Consider the following 26,657-nt stretch of genomic DNA (forward strand, 5'->3'; position numbering starts at 1 on the left):
AGAACTTGCTGTGCCGGTGAAGACAACCAGAAGTGGTCGAGTTGTCAAAATTCCTTGTAAATATAAGTATTAAGAACTTTAAAAGGAAGGATGTGATGATAGCTTCAAAAGGAAGGATGTGTTTGTTGTTTATGTTTTATGCGAAAGCAAAGAATCGGACGGAAATAAAAGTTAGTTATATATCTTGATCAAGACAGTCTCGTTATTATCATTATTAAATAGTAACGTCTACAGTAATTTATTATTAATCTGTGACTACAGAACACTGATAGGAGCACTACCATCAAGGAAAGACTGTACTGATAGGAGCACTACCATCAAGGAAAGACTGTACTGATAGGAGCACTACCATCAAGGAAAGACTGTACTGATAGGAGCACTACCATCAAGGAAAGACTGTACTGATAGGAGCACTACCATCAAGGAAAGACTGTACTGATAGGAGCACTACCATCAAGGAAAGACTGTACTGATAGGAGCACTACCATCAAGGAAAGACTGTACTGATAGGAGCACTACCATCGAGGAAAGACTGTACTGATAGGAGCACTACCATCAAGGAAAGACTGTACTGATACCATTGGCTGGCTCCTTCTGAAGTACAATGGATGCAGCGTCGTGTCCTTGAATGGACGCGCACACTTCAACATTGAATTTCTGAGAAAGCCAGGGATTGTAAGATAGTATCCAACGATTGTCAATGTCGTATTTGCCAACAATGGCAGTTATGCCCTGTCTTCTGCGGTATATGGGGTACCCTTGTGTGTTTTCCTGAGTCACGGCGTTGAATTCCTTTGGTGCACTTGCCGTTTTTCATGCAGGGTGAGTTGGCATTGAGCGTGCCACACGGACCATGTGCCATGCATTTAGTGACAATTTGGAAAAGTCGAGGGTGTATTTCGGGATTTGGAAGCTCAGCGCAGACACATTTGTCTATGTCATCTTTGGTCCTTATTTTGCACTGTGAATCAAGTGTCAGTAACATATGGCAATGAGGTAAGCCTCGTTTTTGAAACTCAATGACGAAAATATATGCGACTACATTGCCGAAAATATTCCTCTCCAGAATGTCAGTTAAGAACTCCCGCAGCTTGATACGAAAGACGCGGGCAACGACATCAGGTCTGTGTTCTGGTCGCTCATGATGGGGAATGGCGTTAGAGATTTCCGGCCAAGCAGGATTGCAGGTGAATGTTAGCAATAAGTCGGGCTTTCCACATATGCGGACAATTGCCATCGCGTCTTGGTAGTTCTGTTGCATGTACCGTGGACAGCCTTGAAACGTAGAGGGAAGAATGGGCCAAGATTATTGTCTTGTGCTTTCGCAAATGAGAGCGTATAAACGTGCGCCTTCATATGCGTCGACAACTTATAGCTGTAAGAGTTTACCGCTGGAATGCATGGTTAGTGTCAATACGAAGGAGCAAAATCAAAACAAAGGTTCAGACAAAAATTCAACTATTTTAATGACACCAGATATTGACGTGTGTAAAAAAAAAATACACACATAAATATAGTCAAGTGTATAGAATGTATAAAGAGAAAGATTTCTTGTTTCCCCCCCCCCCCTCTTCTTTTTCCTGAGCCGTGCGTTTCGCCCCCCCCCCCCTCATTTAGTTACAACAGAGTAGATTACTCCCCTCCCCCCTTTTTTTTAAACGGAAGTAGAAATAAATAAATAAAAAAAGAGTGATAAGAGTGTTCTCCCCCCCCCTCTTTTTTTTTCTCGTGGACTATTCGCAGAGTGATCTTTCCTTTACTTCTTGTTTGACCTGTTGAGGGAAGAAGAGAATTATATATATAGAAGAAATTACACTATGTAATGTGGTACATGTGCACAGTAGGAATTAGACCAGGAAATGTGTACTGTTGAATATGGCGTTATAGTGTTGGTGTCGTTTATAGTTATTATAGTGTAGCGTCTCTAGATTAACAAGTGGTAGCAGAAAGTGTAAGTAAACGTATTTACTTAGTTGATCCTATTTAAAGCGATAATGGCTACAAGAATTGAGATTCCATCCTTTTTGAAAGATATGTCTTATGAATTATATAAGAAAGAGCGATAGCCGTAGCCCTTTCATTACCACAAGGCAGTGAGTCAAGGATAAGAGAGAAGGTATTTGAGCAATTAGAGCAGTCGGAACTCAAGTGTCAGGAAGGTTTCGAGAATCTGTTAAAACAACCTGTATTGACAGTATTGATAAATTTGATGATTTTGAAAACTTCAGGCAAAGGGAAAATCAATCCATACATGATTACATCTCAGAGTTTGATATAAAGTATAGGAGATTAGAACAGAAACGAATGAAAATGTTACCTGAGATTCTGGCCTTCAAGCTGCTCAGAAAGGCAAGAATTAGGCAAACTGAGAAGATGCTAGTTCTGACAAGTATGAACTTTGCTCATCGGGAAACGCTGTATGAAGAAGCGAAGGCATCTCTTAGAAAGTTCAAAGGAGAAGATAATAAAGGGAAAAAGTTCGATGCCTGTATCAAACTTGTGCCAAGGTGTTCGTCTGAGAACGAGGAGGCTTTATGTGCGGCTGGCTACAAGAAACATGAATCGTTTAGCAGTTTGGGAAGACGAGGTGAACAACAGTTGAACTACAGCAGACGTGAAAACTTCAAGAGCTTTGAAAGACGAGATAAAGAGCAGTTGAAATCTACCAGCAAGCCGAAAGTGGAACATCATGGAAGTAGACTATATAAAGGTGGAAGTCACTTTAGAGGTGAAGGTCAAGTCAGACACATTGCTCGAGATCAGTTCTCTCAACCAAGAAAGAAAGGTTTAAACCCATTAGGTCGTGATGGAAATGTTTTGTGGGTCATATAGACATCTTTTGTCTAAATGTCCAGACAGCTGGGAGAATCTGACAGAAACGCTCAAAGTTGTAGAGGACGAAAATGGAACTTGTCCGTTTACTGGAGACCACAGAGAGAAAGATTTTACAACGAGGTTATGAGAGCAGTGATGATTTTTTTTTATGATTGACAGTGGTGGAGAAATTCAAGGCTGACCTGCTTCTAGAATGTGCACGAATTTTTAAGCTACACATGTGTAGTAGAGCTGCTAGTATAGTTTGGACAAAACTTCTTCAAGGTCACGGTCAGAGAGAATTATAATCCTACTGTAGCTGACTGTGTGTGTGTGGAGACTACTTTCAGTTCCTGGGACTGGAAAAAACAAAAAGAACACACCTGTGTCGAAATATTAGGCAGAATACTTTGATCTAGTAGTGACCTTTTGATCTAGTAGTGACCTTTTGATCTAGTAGTGACCTTTTGATCTAGTAGTGACCTTTTGATCTAGGGACCAGAAGAAAACATCTGTGTGTTAGTCGGAGAGTCGGAGACAATGTGAATCTATCTGCTCTAGCCACAAGTTGGCCGTGTATAGAGACATTGTTTTCCTCAACAACTGGCATTACTTTCTCGTATCGCCTTCGAGACACTCTTGATTCATACGATGTACATCAAGTTTGAAAACAGCACTGCAACAGAGCAGATTGTTAACAGTCCCCCCCCCCTCCCAGTCTTGTTACCCCACTACATTTGATCAGACTGCAGAGCATTGTCAACAATTATTTAACCCACCATATTTTATCTTCTTTGTGTGGGAAGAACGTTCTTTGAAACCTGGGCGTAGGGTTAGGGTTAGGGTTAGGGTTAGGGTTTTTCTTGGTTACTGCCTACACCACCGACAGAAAGATGCTATCCACACTTGTCACATGTCTTTTGGTGGGGCAGCTTACCACCATGACATCCTCAGAATAATTGACTCCGTTCATGGCGTCTTTTAAGCCCTACATTCTTAGGATGTATGGCTCCATACCTAGTGTTTCACCCTCCCCCCCCCCTTCAATCCTCAGGACATTTTATTCTATTCCTAGTCTTATCAACCCTATGTCGACAACCCATTTGACTCCATTCTATGTGCACAGTTTGACAGGTAGTTTTCAACTTACAGCCAGTGTTTGACCAGATACGAAGGTACACGAATCGCCGTGATGAGTGACCAAGGCCCTGCATTACCAAACACCAAATAAGAATGCTGATCAGGTGAGACGGGCACATAAAGAAGACTGGCTGAAATCTGGGTTTTCTTATTAACAATTATTTGTATATTGTGCAACATGATGTACCGTATTTTTGTTTCTCTCATTGTTATGATACTTGTTCTTTATGTTCGCTTCCCACTAGTACTTTTCTTACGTTTCTCTGATACCATTTTTTTGTTTTCATTTTGTTCAAATTTTGATATGTTTCTTTAATGAACACACACTGTCAGAAGACGTAATACAATAAAGTTATTTCTCTCCCTAACCCTCTTACCATTTGACATCTACTGCTCAAATCTATTCATTTACATGTGCAGGTTTTATATACATTTTATTGTATGCCATTGATGTTCGTTACATTATGCATACATGGTACAGCTTTGGAGGGTAGGTTTATGAGCCTATTGTCTACGGTAAGACCACAGAAAGAACCGGATTAGGCGTGGGCGGCATAATATCGCCTATTTCCCAAATGTCATACACAACAGAAGCAGAAAGAAGGGTGAAAATGCATATGCATATGCCATGATATGCCAAACCTGCGATCGTAGCTGTGTATCAAGGATTGGCTTCTTTAGTCACACAGGAAGTTGCAAAGGGAAAAGATCGTCTCTCGAGACGTAAAATGCCACAGAAACAAGGGACATTACTCCTATATATATTTAATAGCTTAATAGCATAACCTAACACACACTACACTTCACCTGTGCGACACCTCAGTTGTATTTCCCGTGGCTGCGCAGTCCCAGCTGTGACCTACATATTTTGCCATATCAAGGGCAAGCACAACCATTGTCCGCAGGCGGTCGATTTGGATTTTCTTTTCGCCGTCTGCATTTGTCCTCGGCAGCTGATTTTCTTTTGGTCTCAAATATGTATCCCGCGGCCTTCGTGAGTGACCTCCAGCTGTCTCGTTCTGAGGCCGCATGCAACCAGGTGCTCTCTTCTATGTCAGCCAAGGAAAGTTGACGCCTAAGCTGGTCTTTGAACCGTTAGCTCCTCTGTTACGTCTACAACCTTTTAGCTCACTAAAAAAGACTGCCTTTGGCATACGTTTGTCTCCCAACTGTCGGACCAAACGAAGTCCCTCTATACTGTCCATCCCGGCGTTCGCAAGGACATCGCTGTTTGTAGTGCGCAAGCATCTTCGGTGGAAGCACTCAAGAAGTCTTAGATGTTTCCTGTATAGTGTCCATGTCCAAAAGCGCTACTGGCCCTGGCCAGACGGTTCTCAAATTCCCTTGAAAGTGGGGCGTCATTTGACACTATACTACTATATGTGAAGTAGTCTGTCCGTTTACGCTGATCCTTGGGGCTGAGTATGTTTTATTGGGCGACATCTGGTTTGATTTGATTTGTTGATTTGAGGCACATCGGCACAATTTAGGCCATGTCGTGCCTGCAGTCCCTTAAGGACTACTCTCTCTCTAAACAAGAAGGGCCAGATTCTATACAGTAATATAATTAAAATTAAGGTCTATTCACAGTTAAAATAGTAAAGGTAGTAAAAATTTAAATATTTGGTAAAAATCTAATGTAAATAGTGCATGTTCACAAATTCAGAAATCAGATCTTCGTAGATAGCCCCACTTCCCGAATAAAGCCCAGTACCTTCCCAGGGTCGACATTATTAAATAGTGTTTTTAGATTAGTGGCTCTAAAATGTTTCGCCCTGACATCCTGGTATCTGGGGCAATCAACGAGGATATGTTCCACGGTGAGGCGAGAGTCACAGTACTCGCAAAGTGGGGGCTCCTCTCTCTTCAGTACAAAAGAGTGCGTGATGTAGGTGTGGCCAATCCTAAGTCTGGACATGGTTGTGCTACCACGCCTTGTCAGACCCTTAGATATGGGCCGCCACCTGACATCCGCCACAATCTGCCTGAGTTTACTGTGAGTCTCAGCCTCCCATCGGTTCTGCCACTCTCGATAGGTGGCAGAGGCAATACTTTGTCTCAGGTCCGAGTAGGGGATTTGGGTTCCTGACACCGCATGATTTAGGGCTCTCTTTGCTTCTCTGTCTGCGGCTTCGTTTCCCTCAATGCCAACATGGGAGGGGACCCAGATGAAGGTGACATCCCTACGGTCGGCTGTTATTAGGTCCAACAGCTTCAGGCTCTTATGTACCAATGGGATGTCAGTCTTCATCCGCCCCAAAGCTTGCAATGCAGATTTGGAGTCGGAGCAGATTATAAATTTCCTCCTTTCTGATGCTTTTACGGCCATAAGTGCAAGCAATATTGCGTGCAATTCGGCCGTAAAGATGGAGCAGCCATCGGGGAGTCTACGGGAGATTGTTTTGTTCCGAAAGGAGCAGGCACACGCGACCTTTCCCTCCATTTTGGATCCGTCTGTGTAGATGGTGCCACAATCTCCGTAGCTCTCCTGCAGTTCCCTAAAGTGGACTTGTAGTATGCTTGGGTCTGTATTTTCTTTTTTGAAATTAAGGAAGGATAAATTTAATTTGGGTTTATTCATTAGCCAAGGAGGATTCTGAGGGGTTTCTATTTTAGAGATTTGGTCAATGGGTGGGGTTAAATTTTGGATGGGTTCTCTCATTCGAAGGCCCAGCGGCTGTATGACGTTAGGCCTTCGATTGTATAATTCTACCTCTGTGGGGTTAAATATGGAGTCAAAAGCAGGGTTCGTGGGGTTGGATTTTAGCTTGACTATATACTGCATTGCAAGCTTTTTCATTCTTATATCCATGGGGAGTTCTCCAGCCTCCACATGGAGACTTGGGATAGGTGATGTACGAAACGCGCCGAGACAGAGACGCAGGGCAGCATTTTGTATTGGTTCCAGTATTTTTAGGTACGACTTCCTTGCTGCTCCATATATTATGGATCCGTAGTCTAGCTTGGATCGAATTAGACTCCGATAGAGCAGCAGCAAGGTATCTCTGTCAGCTCCCCAGTCCGTATGGCTGAGTACTCTTAGTATGTTTAATGACTTTTGGCATTTCTTCTTAAGTTCCTTAATGTGGGGGAGAAAATTAAATTTGGAATCTAAGGTGAGGCCTAAAAATTTTGTAGTTTTCACGACAGGGATCTTCTTTTTGTGTATAAATAGTTCAGGGTCTGGGTGGACTCCCCTTAGATTACAAAAATGCATACTAACTGTTTTGGAGTCTGAGAATTTGAAACCATTATAGTTTGCCCAACCCTGAATTTTGTTTAAACATAACTGTAATTTCCTTTCTAAGGTGTTCATGTTTTTCCCATAAGTAAGAATGACAAAGTCATCAACATACAAAGAGCACTCTATGCCAGGGGACAGCGCATTTATGATGCTATTTATTTTAATGTTGAACATGGTGACTGACAGAATGCTGCCCTGGGGTACACCCATTTCCTGGTCATGAGTGTCAGAAGCGGAGTTGCCCACTCGAACCTGAAATTTTCGATCTTTCAGGAATTCCTCCACAAAACGGGGGAGGTGTCCCTTAATCCCCATAAGCGCCAGGTCACGTAGAATGCCATGTTTCCAGGTTGTGTCATAGGCCTTTTCTATATCGAAGAATACAGCTACTAGATGTTCTCTTCTGAGTAATGCATTTCTAATATAAGCTTCCAGCCTTACCAGGTGGTCAGTTGTTGTCCGCCCCTGCCGGAATCCGCACTGGTAGCTTGAGATCACTTTATTCCTTTCCAGGTACCAGACCAGCCTACTGATAATCATTCTTTCCATGGTTTTGCAGATGCAGCTTGTTAGTGCTATTGGTCGATAGTTAGCTGGGTCAGAGCCGTCTCTTCCCGGTTTAGGTATCGGTATAACTGTGGCTTTCCTCCAGCTGTTTGGGAAAGCGCCTGTTTGCCACACACAGTTATAGACCCCTAGCAGGACTGCCAATGAGGGTTCGGGAAGGTGCTTGAGGAACTGGTAATGAATTTCGTCTTCTCCAGGCGCTGTGTCATGTGACTTGTCCAGCGATTCCCTCAGTTCCTCAAGCGAGAACGGTTTGTTGTAGTCTTCATTGTTCTCTGACCTGAAATCAATGGGGTGTCTTTCCTCCCTGGTTTTGACTTTTTGGAACTCTGGCGTGTAGTGTGCAGTGGATGATTTTTCTGCTATTGAGGATGCAAGGCAGTCAGCTATTTCTCTGGGCAACGTGACAGTTCGTCCTTGGTTTTTCAAATGCCCTATTGCATTTGATTCTTTCCCTTTGATTCGCCTTACTGCCTTCCAAACCGCTCTAGCAGAAGTTTTGGCATCCAGACTGCCGACAAAACTTCTCCAGGAATTCCTTTTGGCTGACCGTATGGTTTGTCTAGCCTTTGCTCTAGCTATCCTGAATAGCTTTAGGTTTTCCTGGGAAGGATTCTTTATAAATGCAGCCAGTCGTTTTTTCCTATCACCAATAGCACTTTTGCAAGCTGTATCAAACCATGGTTTGCTAGGCCGTTTTGGATTTGCAGAGGTTAGGGGTACAACTTTCCTGGCTATACTTAGTAGCTTGCTAGCAAAGGTATCAGCTGGGTTCTGTTCATGGAGGATATTTTCTGTGATATCCTCAGAGCATCTTTTTTGGAATTGTTCCCAATCGGCCTTATTCAGTTTCCACCGCTGAGGTCGTCCCAATGAAGGGAGATTGTTAGTAATGATGATTGGGAAGTGATCACTTCCCCGTAGATCATTGCTAACTGACCATTTAAAATCGTCCAGAAGTCCGGGGACGCATACGGTGAGGTCAATGCATGTGAATGATCCAGTTCCTGGGTGCAAGTAGGTCGGTGATGCATCATTAAGTATGCATAAATCATGTTGGAGGAAGATATCCTCCAGCATACGACCTCTTGTGTCGGTATTGTTGGATCCCCACATGGTGTTATGGGCATTGAAATCCCCAAGGATTAAATAAGGTCGGGGGAGTTGTTTCAATAGGTCCTCCATGTCTGTTCGGTTTAATGGAGCGCCTGGTGGTAGATACAGGCTGCAGCAAGTGATAACCTTGTGAAGGGTTATCCTAGCTGCTACGGCCTGTAGTGTGGTCTGTAGTTCTACCCTCTCATGGGGGATGCTATCCTTCACAAGGATACAGACTCCACCTGATGCTCTCTCTGCATCCTCGACATTCTTGCTGTAAGCATGGTAGCTTCGGAAGCTGATGCAATCTTTTAGAAATGTTTCCTGTAAGCAGACAGCTACAGGAGTCTCAGAGTCCATCAGTAGCTGCATTTCCTCGTAATTGGCCTTGAGGCCTCTACAATTCCACTGTACAATTCTGGAATCCATGGCTTATTCTAGATGACCTACTTGGAGCTATTTGGCCTTGGGAGGCCCCCGGAGGGGTTTCCCTTTATTCCAGTGACCTTGGTATTTTTATTCTTGGGTTTGGATGGAGAGGAGGACAACCCCCTTTTGGGGGAAGTCTTTCTCTCTGGAGAGGGGAGATCCCTCTGGTTAGAGCGGAGGTTATTTCCTCCTCTCTCACCTCGGGCATCCTCTCCGCTTTGATTTCTCCCCTTAGGGAGTTGGTCAACCTCTAACTCAGTAGAGGTTGGGGTGTCTGGCTGGGTTCTCTGAGGAGAACCTGTGTCAGACATGATGTCTCCGGGTTCTCCCGGAGTATTGGTTTTGACATGCTGCTCAGTCTCCATGCTCTCATCAGCGAGCACAGAGAACCTGTTCTTTAGCATGACAACAGGGCTTTCTTGTTTCTTCAGAGGTGTGTTCTTTGGCGGTGTTTTCTTCTGAGTTGGGGGAGGAGGAGGGGGTGGTGGGGTCAATGTGTCCGTCTGTGTGGCTATGGATCTTCCTTTCTTAGCAACAGCCTGGGCGTAGGTCTTTGTCAAGCCGAATTGGCCCTTGGGTAGGGCCAGTACAGCCGATTTCGCCTGGCTAAAGGTACATCCGTTTCTTGCCTTGTACTCCTGCACGGCAACCTCCTGTTTCCACACAGGGCAGTCCTTGGAGTAGGCTGAGTGGCCAGCTTGACAGTTTGGGCATTTGAACTGGGCTGTGCAGCCCTTGTCCTCATGACCCTCTCCAGCACATCTGGCACACACAGTGTTCCTCTTACAGACTGCCGCGCCGTGTCCATAACCCTGGCACTTGAAGCACCTCATGGGGTTAGGTATGTAGGGCCTAACTGGAACTCGTAGGTATCCTGCCTTCACATACTCTGGCGGTGTCCTAGTTCCGAATGTGAGGATAATAGTGGCGGTTTTGACCTCCTCACCCTCCCTGCGCCTGGTAATGCGCCGGGCATGGGTGACTCCTTCAATGTCCTCCACCATTTCCTTCTCGGAACATTCCAGTAGGTCCCTAGAGCTGATTACACCTCTGCTGGTGTTCAGACTCTTGTGTGGCATGACTTCCACTTGGAGATCACAGAGTCTTCTGCATCTTAAAAGCCCATCAGAGTGTGTCTTGCTGTCTACTTCTACAAGGAGTTCCATTGTTTTGTGTAGCTTAGACACACTCTTGGGCTCTCCCACTACTGACTTGAGTCCCTTATAGATAATAAAAGGGCTCAACTTGGTCAGGCTTTTTCCCTCCTCTGTGCATCTAACCACCAGAAATGATGGCCAGGTGGCACAGCTTTTTGGGACCTCCTCTTTTTTATCGTCAATTCGTCGTTTCTTGCCCAGACATAGGTCTGGGGCAAGTAGTTTTGTGTGTGTTTTTTTGTCCATATATATTTTGGTTAATTCGGCACCTGTGCTCCCCACCCGCCATCGAGTCCAACAAGGGGACGGGCCATTCGGATGTCCAGAATGAGCCCGCCAGGGCTACACAGGTGCTATACTCAGTCAGCTGCTACATCGGACATGTGTCCGATACAGCAGCTCCCTGATTGACCCTCCAGCCACCGCCCTCCAGCATAGGTCGACGACCTATGCTGGTAGCTCGGCATGACCAGCCGGTTGACCCAGAGCGGGCCATCTGGGTCTCAGGTCTAGGGGAACTTGGAGCCAAAGTATTGTGTTGTTGTGGTTTATCCTCAGATAGCCACCACTCAAACACCAGGATCTCTTTATCCCCCCTTACCCGTCGCAGTCCACGGCAAACGGACTGGTCTAGGACGTAGTGAGAATTTAAAGTTAAGGAGACAGTGTGATGATCAATGAAGGCAGACTTAGGAAAAGAGGAGGCAGACACAATGATAGAAAAGAAGTAGGGCACTTTTGAGCACCAAAAGTGCTAAGGAAAGAGGAGCGCAGTTTAACGTCATGTCTCGGGACGAGGCGACATCTGGAACATGACTTCTGTTTTCCCGAGGTTTATAGGGAATATTACCATTCTGAGTAACGCCATTTTCTAGCGAGCAAAGCATAATATATATATAAGAAATTTAAACTCAAAAAATATATATATTTCCAGGGCAGTATTTAAGTATGTCGAGGCTCTGGGGAAGAATATTTGTGGAGGCCCCAACACTTTTTCAACATTATCTTACATAGGGCAGTTAAATTTACAGCACAGAAAGAATGTCGGCACACAGGAATTCAGCTCGGCGGAAAACTTATTATCATAAGTCTGATCATGGGCAGTCATAATAGGCGAGTAATGTTCATGCCAGATCATGGGCAGTAGGCTGGTGGTTGTCTCATAATCTGCACAGTGTAAGATTGAAGAAAATCTAAATTCGGGTTAGTCACAGCGGCGGATGCCTCAAATACAATGAATTAGGTGAAGTCCGATCATAGGCAGTCGTATAGAAATAAGATGCAAGAAAAGAAAGTTATTTCCAACTAGAAATAATATTTCGACAGGGGAACTTTACTTATGTTTGATAAAAATTCATTTTGAAAAATTTAAACTTTACAAGGGAAAAATTAATTTTATTTTAGTACCAATCTAAAAACAAAACCGATGTGTTTGTGTATGGTTAATATAAAAAAAAAAATCTGGCACCATTTGTAAACAGTCATTGGAGGGTGTCCAACAATCACTTGATCTTGTACTGTTGTATTTTTTGTTGTGTTGTCTTCTCTAAGGTTAGGGCTACTTTTTTTTTCTCAAACCAAAGCAAGTAATTATTAATTGTATTTTTTTTTTTGGTCTGTAAAATTGAATCTAATCTTACTTAGACTTAGGTCCTCCCGCACCGTTCGTTGGGCGGCAAGCTGTCTCCATAAAGTTCTGTCACTGGCAATGTCTGAAGCCTCCTCCCACCTGGTGTCCACTGTTCTGAGATCCTCCATGAAGGTGTGTCGCCTGTTTGCGCTTTCCTCCTTTTGGCTTCCATGTTATCGCAACTCTTGGTGTGCGTAATTCATTTTGACGAAGAACATGTCCCGCAAACCTCATGCGACGCTCAGTCACAACCTCACTAAGTGTTCGACTCCCAGTTCGGCATAGGATTTCCTTGTTTGAGACCCGGTCTGTGTAACTGACTCCCAAAATCTTTTCAAAGTCTTTTCTCAATTTTGACAGATGACTTCCACGTCCCACATGCATATGTAGCGGTTGGAATGACGATTGTGTTGAGAATGTGTATTTTTGTCTCGAGTCCAATGGCTTGGCTAGTCCAAATAGGCTGCAGCCTTTGGAAATGCTCCCTGCCTTTCCTATTCGGCACGCTACATCATGGTAAGCACCTCCATCATTTGTTATGATGCTGCCAAAGTACGTGAACTTGTCCAGCTCTGACGGGGCCACCCTTTGCCTTATATCCCACTCGCATAATTTTAGTCTTATCCAAGTTTATGCGGAGGCCAATTTTGGGTGCCTCTCTGTCTAGGCTCTTCGTCATTTCTTGAATGCATTTATTTGTAGCCCCGAGTAGTGCAACGTCATCAGCAAAGTCCAAGTCCGTCAATCGGAGTTGTTCATGCCATGGAATACCAAAGGCAGTCTGGTTCATTGCTCTCCTCATTATGTAGTCGATGGCTAGGAGGAAAAGGAAGGGAGATAAGATGCACCCCTGTCTCACACTTGTCTCGATTGTAAAAAAACTCTGTTGTTCCCTCTTCTGTTTTAAGGCAGCAACTAGACTGACTGTAAAGGTGTCGTAGGATCTGGACGAATTTTTCTGGGATACCGTATACTCTAACTATTTTCCATAGTGATTCTCGGTGGACACTATCAAACGCTTTTTTGAAGTCCACGAAACTGATCGTTAGCCGTTGTTGGTACTCAAGACTTTGGGTTAGGGTTAGGGTTAGAACGAAAATCTGCTCTGTACATGATCTGCATCTTCGGAAACCTGCTTGTTCTTCTCTGAGCCTTTCATCAACAGACTGTTGAAGCCGTCTCAACAAAACAGTGCTGAAAACTTTGCCTGGGACAGAGAGGAGAGTAATGCCCCTCCAGTTGTTGCAGTCTGCCAAGTTGCCCTTGTGCCTCTTGTCCCTTCTGCTCAATCCAGTCCCGTTTATCTCGCCGACAGCTTCTCTATACTTTCAGATCTGCTTCCCTATAGGCTTCTTCCGCTAGGCTGCGATCCTGTGTTTCATTTTTCTGATCTCGTCTACGTTTGGGTTAGGTTTCCTCTCATCTATCAAATTCCATTTTCTGTCTTGTATCCACCTCGCCTCCTTCCTTCCGACCCAATAGTGGTATCTTTGAAGTTGGCCCACTCTTCTTCAAGGGTCAATATATCTGCAAGAGCCTCAAAGCGGTTCGTTAGTTTCAATTGGAACTGTGCTGCAGTATTGCCGTCTTTAAGCTTCTCTACATTAAATGGGCGGAGTCGTGTGGCTCGTTTTGGTTGGCGTTTCAATCGGAGCTTACATTTGCCACTGACAAGGTAGTGGTCTGCTCTTCTGCACGTCTAACAGAGATTGGAGATACAAATCAAAGTCACTACCATCCAAGCATATGCCCCTACAGAGGATACCATCAAAGATATTTCTATAATCAACTACAAACCACTCTTGATGAAACACCTACTCACAACCTAATTCTACTGATGGGAGACTTTAACGCCAAAATCAATCCCAACCGAACTGGCTTTGAATATTATCAGTGATGGCGAGCGCTTGATTTCTCTCTTCCAACAGCCTTTCAATTGGAATTGAATCTAATCTAATAATTAAAAAACAAATAAATCAACGACTTTCTAACCACTTTTATTGAAATGAAACAAACAAAAAAAAGCATCACATTGAAGAAGAATCATGTCTGTGACAGAATGCTTGTCTCACAAGTCAGAACCAGCTGGATTGCTGCTCTCTTGATTACAAAGAGCAGAACCAAACATTACAAAAAAAAAAAAAAAAAGAACAACTCTTGGCACATTGAACTTTGAAAACAAATCTATGCTACAATGTCTGAGAATGAACAACAACTAGTTCTGTCCGCTGCCAAGCTTGTTTGTTATTTACACTAAGTGACCCATTCCCACAACAACTGTCACCATCCCACAGCTACCATAAGGTAGGCTTCAAGAAATGGAACAAGAAAAGGCAGCAACAATACATTTTTTTTTAAATATTGATATTTGATCAAGTAGATTTATATATATAGGTAGGTATAGTATTTAGTTATGTACATAATATATCACAACAGCCTCCAGAGGTTCAAATAACAAACATGTTTTTAAACAGTTTACTTAGGTCCAACTTTTGTTTTTTAAATACTTTAAAATTTTAATTAATAAAAATTCAATTACAGTCAAAAGTTTTATAGTCACTGTTTTTTTAGAAATCCTAGATCTTTGATATGTGAAAAGCTTGTTACACATTTGAAAATACAATGTTTTACAACTGAACATTACATTTTTGCCTAATACATTTCATAAAAAGGGGAGGGCAGCAATGACATTTAAAATATATTTTAACATTTAATGTTTGAAATTCAACAAACAAAAAAAAAAAAAAACCAACAGATCTGTAGTTGTTACATTCAACAGATGAAAGTCATAATTGAATGGAGAAGAATAAAACAAACAAATTGTCTCATCCCAACAATCATTGCATCTTGTCACTCCTACTAGGGTTAGGGTTCAAATTATGTGGGAGGAAGTGCTGACAAAAGAAATTTGGGGGAGGGATCTATTTTTTTTTTTCTCTTCTAAATTACACACAAAAATGTGAATATTGATCAAGCTTTCCATAGAAGTATCTGACACTGACACTCTGTCTTTCCACATCAACATAGGCAAAATTTGTGCTAAACATGTATGAATGCCACTCTGAATTGACCTACACTTTTTTTTTAACTAGGAGGAGAACTAGGAAGCGGAGGAGGTCACAATAACCCTAAGATTACAAATCTATAACTGCTATATCTCTGCATCATCAGATAGATCACATTTGTTTAACAATGTCATACATTTATATAAACAATTAAATAAAACTGACAATTTATAAATGATAAATCTCAACAAGCCCCCAACTGAACACTGAAGATTTCAGCTCAAACAAAAGTAGATGTGGTCATTTGAAATAATTTTCAAAAAAGTACAAGTAATGAACTAATGTACTTAAGCAAGTGTGGTCAGATACAATTACTCCCTGATAAATCCACTTAGTGGACACAAGCAACAAGATCAAACTAATGTTCCTTTTTTTAATTGATGGTAAAGCAACATTTGTGCTTTAATTTTCTTTAGAATTTTATCTGTAAATGTAGAGAATCAGAAACAAATGAGCATAGTACACTTCTTGTACATTATGTCTATGTACATTTAAAACATCGACAATTAACAAATCAATGGCTATTCACCACATATCATTGAGAGTTGACTATAACTTGTGTTACATAAAAAAAATTAAAAGTTATACATGTGGTTTTACACAATAAACCTAATTCTTTTCTTAATTAATTTTTTTTTAATTTCTATTATTATGTTTCACATTATGTCAATCTACACTAACCCTAAAGTCTTTTTCTGAATTCAAATTTCTATTTAGAAGTATTACAAATAAATTTAATTAGCATTCATGAATGGAATGAAAGAAGAAATAATCAAAAGCAGATAACCTTTCAAGACAATAAACCAGACTTAAGATGAAGGCACAAACAGCCAGATAGTGTTTATGTGAACATTTTGTAGGTTATTGAAAACCTGTGCAGAAGGCAATCTGAAACATCATGTGTGATGAGATACTAAGTATATATACCCTGACAATATCTCTTAAACACACAATGAAGCATTTGTCTCCTCTATTTGGATAAATTAAGTCTAGTTAGTAAAAATTTGTTGAGCTTTGAATAGAAGGAACACTGATTAGGTTAGAATGGCATACAATTCAAATACAACACATGAGCAATAAAAATGGCTAGAAAATCTATTCTAGAGAACCATATCAAACTAATTATAAAGTCTATACACAATCAATGGACCCCAAAATATATTCCTAGATCACAAAACAATAAAATATTATGTCATATGTTAACAATTAACAAACGAGCAGCTGAATAGTTGACTTCTTTTATTATAGCTACTATGTGTTCTCCTCAGAATTACCCCCATGATGTGATCGTGTCATGTCACCAGGGAGACATGTTTCTGGCAACATGGTAGCCTGATGACTATTGTCTGAGTCATTGTTCCATGTTTCTTTGGAATGATGTCCCCTAGAATGACCAGAGCTGGATTTCAGCTTCAGCTCATGAGCCAAGTGTCTGCTGTCTTGAGACGTAGTCCCTGCAATAGCAGCTAGCTCAGATGCAGATGACAAGTTGGAGGGATCTGAGGTCAAGCCTGTCAACTGGTTACGAGACATAAGTTCTAAGGTGCTATGTGCTTGCCAATAGGCAGCTAGAGCCAGTCTCTGTTGGTGTGGGTCTAGCGATGTGGTGGCTGAAACAGCAGACTCTGGGGCAGCTAGACGATGAAGCAAGGCAGAGTTAGAATCTGCTTGTGAAACAACTTGTTGTTGATATTGGTGGTACATTGATGATGAGGAAGATGGGGGCGGTGAAGATACTTGGTGTCTGGCCAGTGCAGCATGAATCAGTTGCTGTGTGGTAACATCTTGAGAGGAAGACAAAAGTAGTGAGGGAGTTGTGGAGGAGGATGCTGCAACAAGAGCTCTATGTTGGGCTAGAAGGTCTGGATGTATAAAGTGTGAGTTAGATCCTGTCTGGTCAGCAGTATTCTGGTCAGCTGAATAATCAGATTTCAATTGAGATCTGTCTTCAGATATATACCTTGTAGATGAAGCACGATGGATCTCATTACTTTCTCCAAGACGTTGTAGAGCCTGTGATGAAATGAAAAAAAAATTGAAATGTGGTCTTTTGGTAGAAATAAAAATTCATTCAAATATTTGCTAATGACATCTGTCTTTTATTTATTTTTTTTGTGTGTTTCCTTATGCACTATTGTCAAATACAAGAATTAGGATTAAACTAACTCTGGGTAGATGCACAGAATTCAATACTGAGCAGAGCACCATTTTATTTTCTTTTTTTTTAAAAAAAAAAGGTTACAAAGATGATGTGGAAACACATCTCTCATTCAAAGACTTAACGAAGAAACATTTCCTTTTAGTTAAATGTATAGGTGTATGGCTTTCCTCTATGCACTTCATGTGTAAAATATGATGCACTCCTTATTAATACTTGTTTTAAATTATATTGCTTTAATATGCATACTAAGTAGATTTTTTCTCTTTAAAAAATAGAAGGTTTGTTTTTCTAATTTAAGTAGCTAGTATGATGGATTTTCAATCTCTTTTTTTAGTTTATGAGATCTAAACGGCACAGATGGACAGACAGACCACACAAAACTAATACCAGCTATTCCTCATTCAGGGGCCACTAAAAAACAAAGGGAAAATTGGTATTATACAAGACATGACTACCCCCAAGACCCAGAATGTGGAACACTTAGGTTGAAAATGTGGAATTTTGGGCCCCAATGTGGAACATACACGCTTTACCTTTGTAAGCCATACTGTACGCAATAAATAAAACTTCAATTATATTACTTTAATAACAATACTAGTTTGCTTCTAATAAATTAGATATAAATAGTATAATTAAAAGTAAGAAAACCTTTAATTAAAAATTATGTCCTTTGTTTGAAATCAATAGTTCTAACACCTATATTCTAGATTATTCTAGATCTACTTGATTAGCCTATCTATCCATTTCTAGGGCTCTTCTCTAGTCACTCTAGATGTTGTCTCTAGTTCTAGATCTAAAATAATTTGAACTAGATCTAAAATAATTTCAGTCTACTAGTACTAGTCTAGATCTACATCTAATAAGTCCTCTAAGTCTAAGAACACAAATTATAATAATTATATTATAGACAATATAGATCTAAATATTTATGTCTAGAACTATAGACTTATTGAGAACTTAATTTATTACATAATGATACATAGAAATCTAGAGATCTATCACCGTCTAAGTCTTTTTCTAGGAATACTAGGATAGATCTAGATTTAGTATCATCTAGTTATCTAGTTAGTGACAGTGTTAGAATAGATATCTAGTCTAGACTAGATCTAGTAGAGCCATTGTCGTGAAAAGAAAGGGATTTGAATGGAACATTTAGATTAGATTTAGGATCTAACCCTAACCCTAACCTAGCGACATAGACTACTAGATCTAGATCAGCCATATTTTCGTAAATTTAGGACACACCGGGTCTGGGAGGAGATGAAATGTAAACAATAAACACAGACCTATATTTATTTTATTTTGCTTTCATTATTTTCATTTCGCATTATTAATAAATAATGAAAAATCAGCGATTTTTTTTGGCGGAATTCAGACTTGGCGGAACAAAAAATCGTGAATGCGGAACAGGGGAACATGTGAGCTTTTTTGATGATTTTGCGGGACTGTTCCGCATAATGCAGGACTGTAGGCATGTCTGTTATACTAATAAGAATAGCATTAAAAAAAACAACAATTTAATATTACACAATGTAAGTTTTATAACATTTTATAATTTTAAAAAACTACCTGAGCCTCCATTAATCTCTGCCTCTGTGCTTGTATCTCAGCAAGTTCCCCAAGGTTAACAGAAATTTTGGGAATTTCACTTTCAACAGCACCATTAGCCTGGTCAGCTTCTTCTTGAAGTTGTTGTGCAAAGTTCTGGCAGTACTGAGCAAGTTTTGTCATTTGTAACATAGTAGCGATCTTATGTAATGATCTGACTGATGATGTATCCACCTGAGGCAATAAAACCATAAAGTTTTAAGTATTTAAAGATTCAAATACATTTCTATCTCCAACCCAGCATAGCTGTCTAATGGTAAATAGTGCTTCTTTACTGACCACACCAGCCACTTGCAGAACAAGGTTATTGCGGACAACCTGTAATAACTATAACTGAGGAATCTGCTCAGAAAGTTGTGACAGAGGAACACAATGACTCAAAAAACATTTGAAGAGGTGATGATAGCCTTCTGGCTACAATTATTGAGGCATTACATTCTTGTCAGTAGAAGGAAAGATCTTTGCATGAGTCCTGCTTGATTGACTGACCAACTCTATAGTCAGACATAGTAAAGAGCCAAATCAGATCAAAAGTCTATGTTGGGGAAATTATGATGCACAGGTTAAAAAAAAATGGGGGTTCCAGAGAGCAAAAAAGAGAAAGAGGGCAGGCCATGAAATTTCATTGTAACATTCATGGGCTAAAAAAAAGTATGTTAGATTGATACTTAAAATGTGGCACGTTTATTGAAATAAATAAATAAAGGGGGTGTTCTGGCCAAAAAAAAACAAAACAATATAACTCCTGGGAATAGGGAATTTGATCACTTTCCCATAGAGAATGGTGTAAAGCAGGGTTGTGTACATGTCCCTAATCTATTTGCTATCATCTTTGGCATAAGTTTGGGTCTAATGAGGCAGAGACCTATGTCAGAACCTAAGACAGAAATGAGTTCAAACTTTGACAAACAACTACCAAAACAACAACACAGAGCTTATCTATGCTGATGAGTGCACCCAACTTGCTCACACTGAACATGAGCTCCAGCTCCAGTTCAATAAATTTGAATACTATGCAGAAGTCATATTTCAGAAATCCTCCAATAAAATGTACATAGATCCTAAGTTCTCTGTTAACACTTTAACATGGTTGACCACTTTACATAGTATCACAGTATCAAACTATGCATCATTTTAAAGGAAAATTGATAACCAGTAGTGCTTTTGGACACCTCCAAACAAGAGTGTGGCAGAATATATATCGCTCCGCCTGCCAACAAAAATAATTGTCTATCTGGCAGTGGTTCTCTGAACTCTTCTATATAAATCTGAGACATGGGTACTATACAGAAAGCAACTCAGACTTCTTGAACACTTTCACCAAAGATGTACATAGGATGGCAAGACCACACTACAAATAGGGACTGATTATACTTTGACAGATACACTGGGCAGAGTACATATCCCGCATAAGGAATGACTTTTAGAGAGCAACAGAACAGGCAGCAGGAAACATCCAAATGAGACAGAGATTTCTTACAAAGGCCATGGGATACACTTTTGAGACTTTCTGCGCTGAATGTGGCAAAAAATTTTTGAGTGCTTAAAGGAGAACAGTGTTGAAAGAATCAGGCGCCATTTTGCCCTTACTGGCATAGAGGAAAACAGCTGGCTTCTTAAGAACTGTTTCATTTATGATTTGAAATCCATTTTTCAAAAGACAAGTGTTAATAACATAATAAGTTTAATTCAATAACAAATAGAGCTATTCAAATAAAGCCTACCTCTAGAACACCTTCATAGATGTACTTGAGAAATGCTTTAGCTGTCTCATAGGTTGTGTCAGATGGTAAATTAACTTCCAATTGTGATCTAGGATCTGCATTTTTAAAGGTCTCTTGAAGGTATGGACTCATGGCTAACAGCACAAGTTTGTGGACCTGATGAAATCAATAATGTTTAAAAGAAATTGAAAAGAATACAATCAGAAAATATTTTACATAGACTTTTGTGAACAACTAACAATGTCATATCTCTTTACTGGAGTATTGATATTTCTGGACACATTGAAAACAATAAACCTTATCTGGCAAAAATACATTTGTCAAATATTATTAGAGCACTTAAGTTTTGTCAAAAATAAATTTAAAAAAATTAAAAAATTGTGTCTCCCATTCCCATTATATACATGTAGAATGTTAACAGTTTAAAAAATGAAGTTAGTAAAGAGTTTAAATGTCGGTTGAACAAGATTGCTATATTGGCTAACATAACACACTCAGGCATATAATGCACCTAGTAAGACACAGGAAATAATTTAAAAATGACACTAACATGAAGCTTTTTGTTGGCAACTCCGAGAGAAGCATCAAAGAATTTTCCTTTACGCCACAAAGTAGAAAATCTTTCTTGCAGATCATTCCCATGATCAGGATCCACATAAACTTTCATTGAGTTGGTGGATACTGGTGCCTGAACTTGAAGTAGTTTTTCTACAAAGATTTAAACAATGTAGATTAGTAAATAGTAAATAGATTTGTAAAGACAACTGTTCAATAAAAATAAATACAGAGTTTGGTTAGTAAAGGCCCATTATAGAATGTACTCCTTTCTGGTAGATAACTGCAATGCTTAGATATCCAAATAAAAAGGTGATAATAGATTATTCTACCATATACCTTAATTGCAATGGTCAATGAATGAGTCTCTATGAATATATATAAAATACAATAAAATTACCATGTTCATCTTTAGTTAGTGTTGGTGCTTCCATACTTCTGCTCAGTCCATGATTGGATTTAGTCAATTGTTTGGAGACCTCACTTAAACTAGGTTGATTATCATTAGGTGTCACAGATCTCTGCATTGGTGGTACAGCACTTGTCTTTAGACCTATATACACAGACAAAGAAACAGAGATCAAGAGAAATGGATCAGATCTAATTCTGCACACAAAAAAAAAAAAAAGTAGGGTTCAAACTCATGGCAGATATTCTAGATCTATATATAGATTATAGATCTAGAAAGTAGCAAAGAGAGATCTAGTCTGCATACCACAATTAACCATCCAGTCCAATTCTAGAATCTATAGACCTAGACCTAGTAGATGGAGATTGTTCAAAGTCAAGACTTCAGATTCAGATTCAAACTTTTAGTGAGTTTTTTTTTAAATTTTATTTTAGACTTGTAAACAGAGCATTATTGGATGAGTCCATATGCCAATGAAATCATTTTTCCAAAAAATGAAAATATTTTCTTTTTCATGTTTGGATTTATGTTTTTTTTTGCTATAAATACTAAAAAGAATTAAGATTTTTTTGCCAGAAATAAAGGTCAAACAAAATTTCCAGATTGCTGTCAATTTCAGGAAAATTCTTATCACAGTAAGTTTGTAATTAGAAATCAATTTACTTGACATGTGTTGTTCAAAAGACTCTTGACTCTCTTCCTTGACTAAACGTTTAGAATGATGAGACTCCTCAGCATTCACACTGTGCCCTTCCTGATGATGATGATGGTGATGGTGTTGTTGCTGCTGCTGTTGTTGTTGCTGCTGCTGTTGTTGCTGTAACAATGCAGAATTTAACTGGACCTGAATGTGTGTACACAGAGGTGACAAGATATACATATGTTTATTAGCACGCTAAATCCATGCAGAACTTTCAGACAGACAGAAAACATCAGACAACTGCAATGAAATATTAACTGTCTATAGAACCTTTAAAGTTGTAACTTAAAACATGAGGCCACTGACCTACACAATGAATAACCAAACCATAAGGTTAAGGAACCTGAGCTACACAGACCACAAGATACCTGCCCAGATCAAAATCTCAGCCTGAACTTCCCAGACCACAAGATCCTACCCAGATGAAAATCTCAGCCTGAACTTCCCAGACCACAAGATCCTACCCAGATGAAAATCTCAGCCTGAACTTCCCAGACCACAAGATACCTGCCCAGATCAAAATCTCAGCCTGAACTTCCCAGACCACAAGATCCTACCCAGATGAAAATCTCAGCCTGAACTTCCCAGACCACAAGATCCTACCCAGATGATAATCTCAGCCTGAACTTCCCAGACCACAAGATACCTGCCCAGATCAAAATCTCAGCCTGAACTTCCCAGACCACAAGATCCTACCCAGATGAAAATCTCAGCCTGAACTTCCCAGACCACAAGATCCTACCCAGATGAAAATCTCAGCCTGAACTTCCCAGACCACAAGATACCTGCCCAGATCAAAATCTCAGCCTGAACTTCCCAGACCACAAGATCCTACCCAGATGAAAATCTCAGCCTGAACTTCCCATACCACAAGATCCTACCCAGATGAAAATCCTAGCCTGAGCTAGCCAGATTACAGTTATACTAAGTGACCTACTTAATCAAATTTACCAGGTGACTGTGACATACCTGCATTTGCTGGTCATGTAATGCAGGGTGGGTTTGCAGTGAAGGCAACAAGTGAGATGAAGGTAGCAGGTGAGCACTCGGGTGATATGATGTTGAGGCAGAAGATGAGGACTGCATGAATTGTTGTTGTAGTAGAGCTGCTGCAGCTGTCATGTCTTCATTCAGTCCAGCTGGACAGGCTTCAGAAACCACTGAAGCTGCAGCTTCTTGTTTGATCTTTTTTATCTTGTTGCTCGAAGCAGCCTGTCGTTTCATTTTTTTGTCAACACTGGAAGTAAACAAGGAACTACTTTTGGATGATTTACTTGGCTTTTTACTTGAACGAGCAGCTTCTGGAATGTCAAGCAATGAATTCGAGCCATCTGAGTTGATTTCTCTCATCTTTCTGGGCTTTTTACTTCTACGAAGATTTCTGGCACACATAGACAAGTCTCTCTGAATACGTCTCTGAAACATGAAATAAAAGTAAATTCTGGCACATTTTTGTTAAATAACAATTCGAAGTAGTTTTTTTAGTTAGAAATATCTTTTCTTTGCGCAATTAAAAATTACTTCAAAGGCTGAAATTGCTTTTAACAAAGTAGATTAGAATTGACCCTAAATCATTTATTAGATGAGTAATAGATAATTTTAGTTGTTAAAAGATAAAGGCATAATTATGTTGTTTAATTATGGATATTAGCATATAAGCCTAAGCAACAAGTACTCATAATTTTAGAGATTCTTGTCTTGTCAAAAGAAAAGTTGGAATATTGTGTCAAGCTAATACTTGATGAAGTTAGACATTTTTAAAAGATAATAATAGTATGGAAATCTTCAAAAAAAAAAAAAAAAAAAAAAAAGCTTTTTAAAATTAAGACTCACATAGTTTGTCATTCCATCAGCAGTAATGTCATCTTTTAAATCTGGAAACTGTTGTACTACCAGTTCAGATATCCTGGTATAGTCAGCACTAGACCACCAATATTTCAGATTTAAAAAAAACCTGGCTGTTTCACGAATTATTTCTGATCTGTGTCTCATGGATAAGCCATCATCTCGAGCGGCTACAATTTTTTGAGAGTAAATGGGAATTGGTAGAGGATCTGGCAAGCAGACTATTTCCTGATTTTCTTTCTTGAAGCCAGCACCATGAGGAAACCAAACCTTTGATCATTCATTTAAAAAAAAAACTTTTAAAATGTTTATTGAGTAGATAAACACTACTGTTACACTAGAGTTCTAGAATATTTAATATTTAACTATTTTTTAAAGCTAAAGATAAATGAAAATGATCTCACCTCAGTTCTTACCTGATCACGAGAATTACTCTGATCACCTTGTTGGGATGAACGAGGGGAAGAGGATGCTCGTCGACGAGGACTGTGTGATTTGATGGAGGATGTGGTCACCTCAACTTGAGCAGCAAGCCCAGCTGTATCAGGAAGTGAATCATGCAGTGGTGATTCAGACACCATGTGTTGTCTATGATTGCCATGCTTTTCCGATTCATGGTATGTAAGATTCATGGGTCCTTCACTAGCAAGGTTTGAAGAGTGATCATGGCCTGAGAGGTGGTGTATTTCAGCCTGTGAATGAGCCTGTGTGGCCATCTGCCTGGCACTAGAATGAGCCATAGAAACAGCACCAATCAGGGCCATGTTAGCATCCCAATATGCAGCCTGTTCATGAACTGAAGCAACACTTGATGAAGGAAAGACAGGCATATTTAGAGGATTCTGGTGCTGCTGACGACTACTTGCAGCAGACTTAAGGCTCTCACCTCCAGGAGACATTGGTTCTCTTTTAACTAAATTTTTCTCAGCTACTCCCACAGAAAGAGAATGAGTTTTGTTTTCATGTGAGATGCCATGACTCAGTTCAGCTTCCCTCAGACGTTTTTCTACTTCAGCTTGGGATATTCTCCTTTGGCGTTTGTTTGGAACTTCTAACAATTCTCCAGTGGAAATGTTAGATGCTCCTTCATGTGCTGAATTTGTGCTATACTCATTACTAAGAGTTCTTTTAGTAGCCGCTGATATATCCATACCCAGTTGACCATAGAAAGCACTTAGTGCAGCCATAGCTACTGTATCATTACCAAAGGCTCCTGAAGCCATTAAAGCCTGCCTTTGTTCATCACTAGAACACTGAGCCAGATACTGTCTTTCTAAATCTGTAACATCTTGGGGATGCTGCTCTATTCTCTGCTTGATTCCTGCCAACATAGCTAGCTCTCCCAAATTTCTCTGAGTCATGCCTAGCTCAGATAAATTCATGTTCTGAGCTGCCATTAGTGCTTTCATATATTCAGAGGCAGTGGTTCCTTGAACTAAAGAGCTTTGTGCTGCAGACTCTACTGACTGTGTCTCTAGGCCTGAGGAGGAATTACTCCAAGCTTTCTGGGAACTTGAAGGTTTATATTTAGAAGCTGGAAGTCGTCTTCTCATATTTCTAGCACATGTTCCTAAATCTTTCTTAACTGCTTGCTAGAGAAGAAAAACAAATTTTAGATTAAGACATCTAGCGACTAAATTGCAAATTGCATCAAACTAAGATAACGTGTAGCAAAATATAAGGTTTTGGGGAGGGTGGGGAGAACTAAGGTTGAAGAGAGAAAATTGACTTTAGAAACTAAAATATATTTTAGAGTAATTATAATGCTTAGAAGTTTATAAATATTTATATAGTTAGCATTTAACATTTTCAATGTAACTACATAGTTATAAATAATTTAGACAATATAGTAAATATTTTTGTTTTATAGTAACAGACATCTTTTTTTATATAAAAATGCACCCAGTTATGAATAAACAGCTTTGAAATCTAAATAATCTGAAATTATTTTCATCTTCAAGTTTTCTTAACTATTTCACTACAGCAATCATAGATATATCAACAAACAAAAATGAAAAGACAAAGCAAAAGAGATTGTAAGTCAGCACAGAGAGATAGATCCAACTAATATTTTAGTCATCTACTAGATTTGGGTGTTGAAACAACAACATGCTAACAAAATTAACTCTTTATTAACAACTATGCTAATGTATAACAAGGGCATACCTTAATATCTTTAACTTTTCATTCCATACAAAACATAATAGAAACAAAATTATAAAAAAAAAAAAAAAAACAATAACAAAAATTATTTATAAAAAAACTATTTGCTTAAAAACAACATTAAATGAAAAAAGAAAAAAAAACATTGAACATTAACTGTGTAACTGAGCTAAAATTGAAACAACCAAACTAGCCAGCTTAGACTTGTGAAATGTACAACATCAATGACGACCTTGTCTGAACTTGTAGGAGCTAAAAGATGCCACACAAATGCTAATACACACAATGAACATCTGACAAAGTAAGACTACAATTTGATTGGTACACAAACTGTACGCAGGAAAGGAG

At 39.7% G+C, this 26,657-nt stretch overlaps 1 protein-coding gene across 6 annotated transcripts in view; it reads right to left on the reverse strand.

Moving 5' to 3' along the window:
• Window positions 1–14,060: 14,060 nt before the first annotated feature.
• Window positions 14,061–26,657, reverse strand: part of LOC106054806 (uncharacterized) — a 33,640-nt gene continuing 21,043 nt past the window's right edge. For 4 of the 6 annotated variants that reach the window (XM_013210837.2, XM_056044806.1, XM_013210838.2 and 1 more), the window contains 9 exons: window positions 24,551–25,738; window positions 24,135–24,416; window positions 23,271–23,717; window positions 22,265–22,445; window positions 21,593–21,745; window positions 21,188–21,345; window positions 20,638–20,793; window positions 18,875–19,087; window positions 14,061–17,157 (listed from right to left, as the gene is read on the reverse strand). In XM_013210837.2, coding sequence (XP_013066291.2) covers window positions 16,396–17,157; window positions 18,875–19,087; window positions 20,638–20,793; window positions 21,188–21,345; window positions 21,593–21,745; window positions 22,265–22,445; window positions 23,271–23,717; window positions 24,135–24,416; window positions 24,551–25,738 — 3,540 coding nt within the window. In that variant the 3' untranslated portion in view covers window positions 14,061–16,395. The remainder of the gene's footprint in view (window positions 17,158–18,874; window positions 19,088–20,637; window positions 20,794–21,187; window positions 21,346–21,592; window positions 21,746–22,264; window positions 22,446–23,270; window positions 23,718–24,134; window positions 24,417–24,550; window positions 25,739–26,657) is intronic. The other 2 variants (XM_013210840.2, XM_013210841.2) reach the window with 2 other exon arrangements.

This window comes from Biomphalaria glabrata, chromosome 10 (assembly GCF_947242115.1).
Source record: "Biomphalaria glabrata chromosome 10, xgBioGlab47.1, whole genome shotgun sequence".
Taxonomy (NCBI): Eukaryota; Metazoa; Mollusca; class Gastropoda; family Planorbidae; genus Biomphalaria; species Biomphalaria glabrata.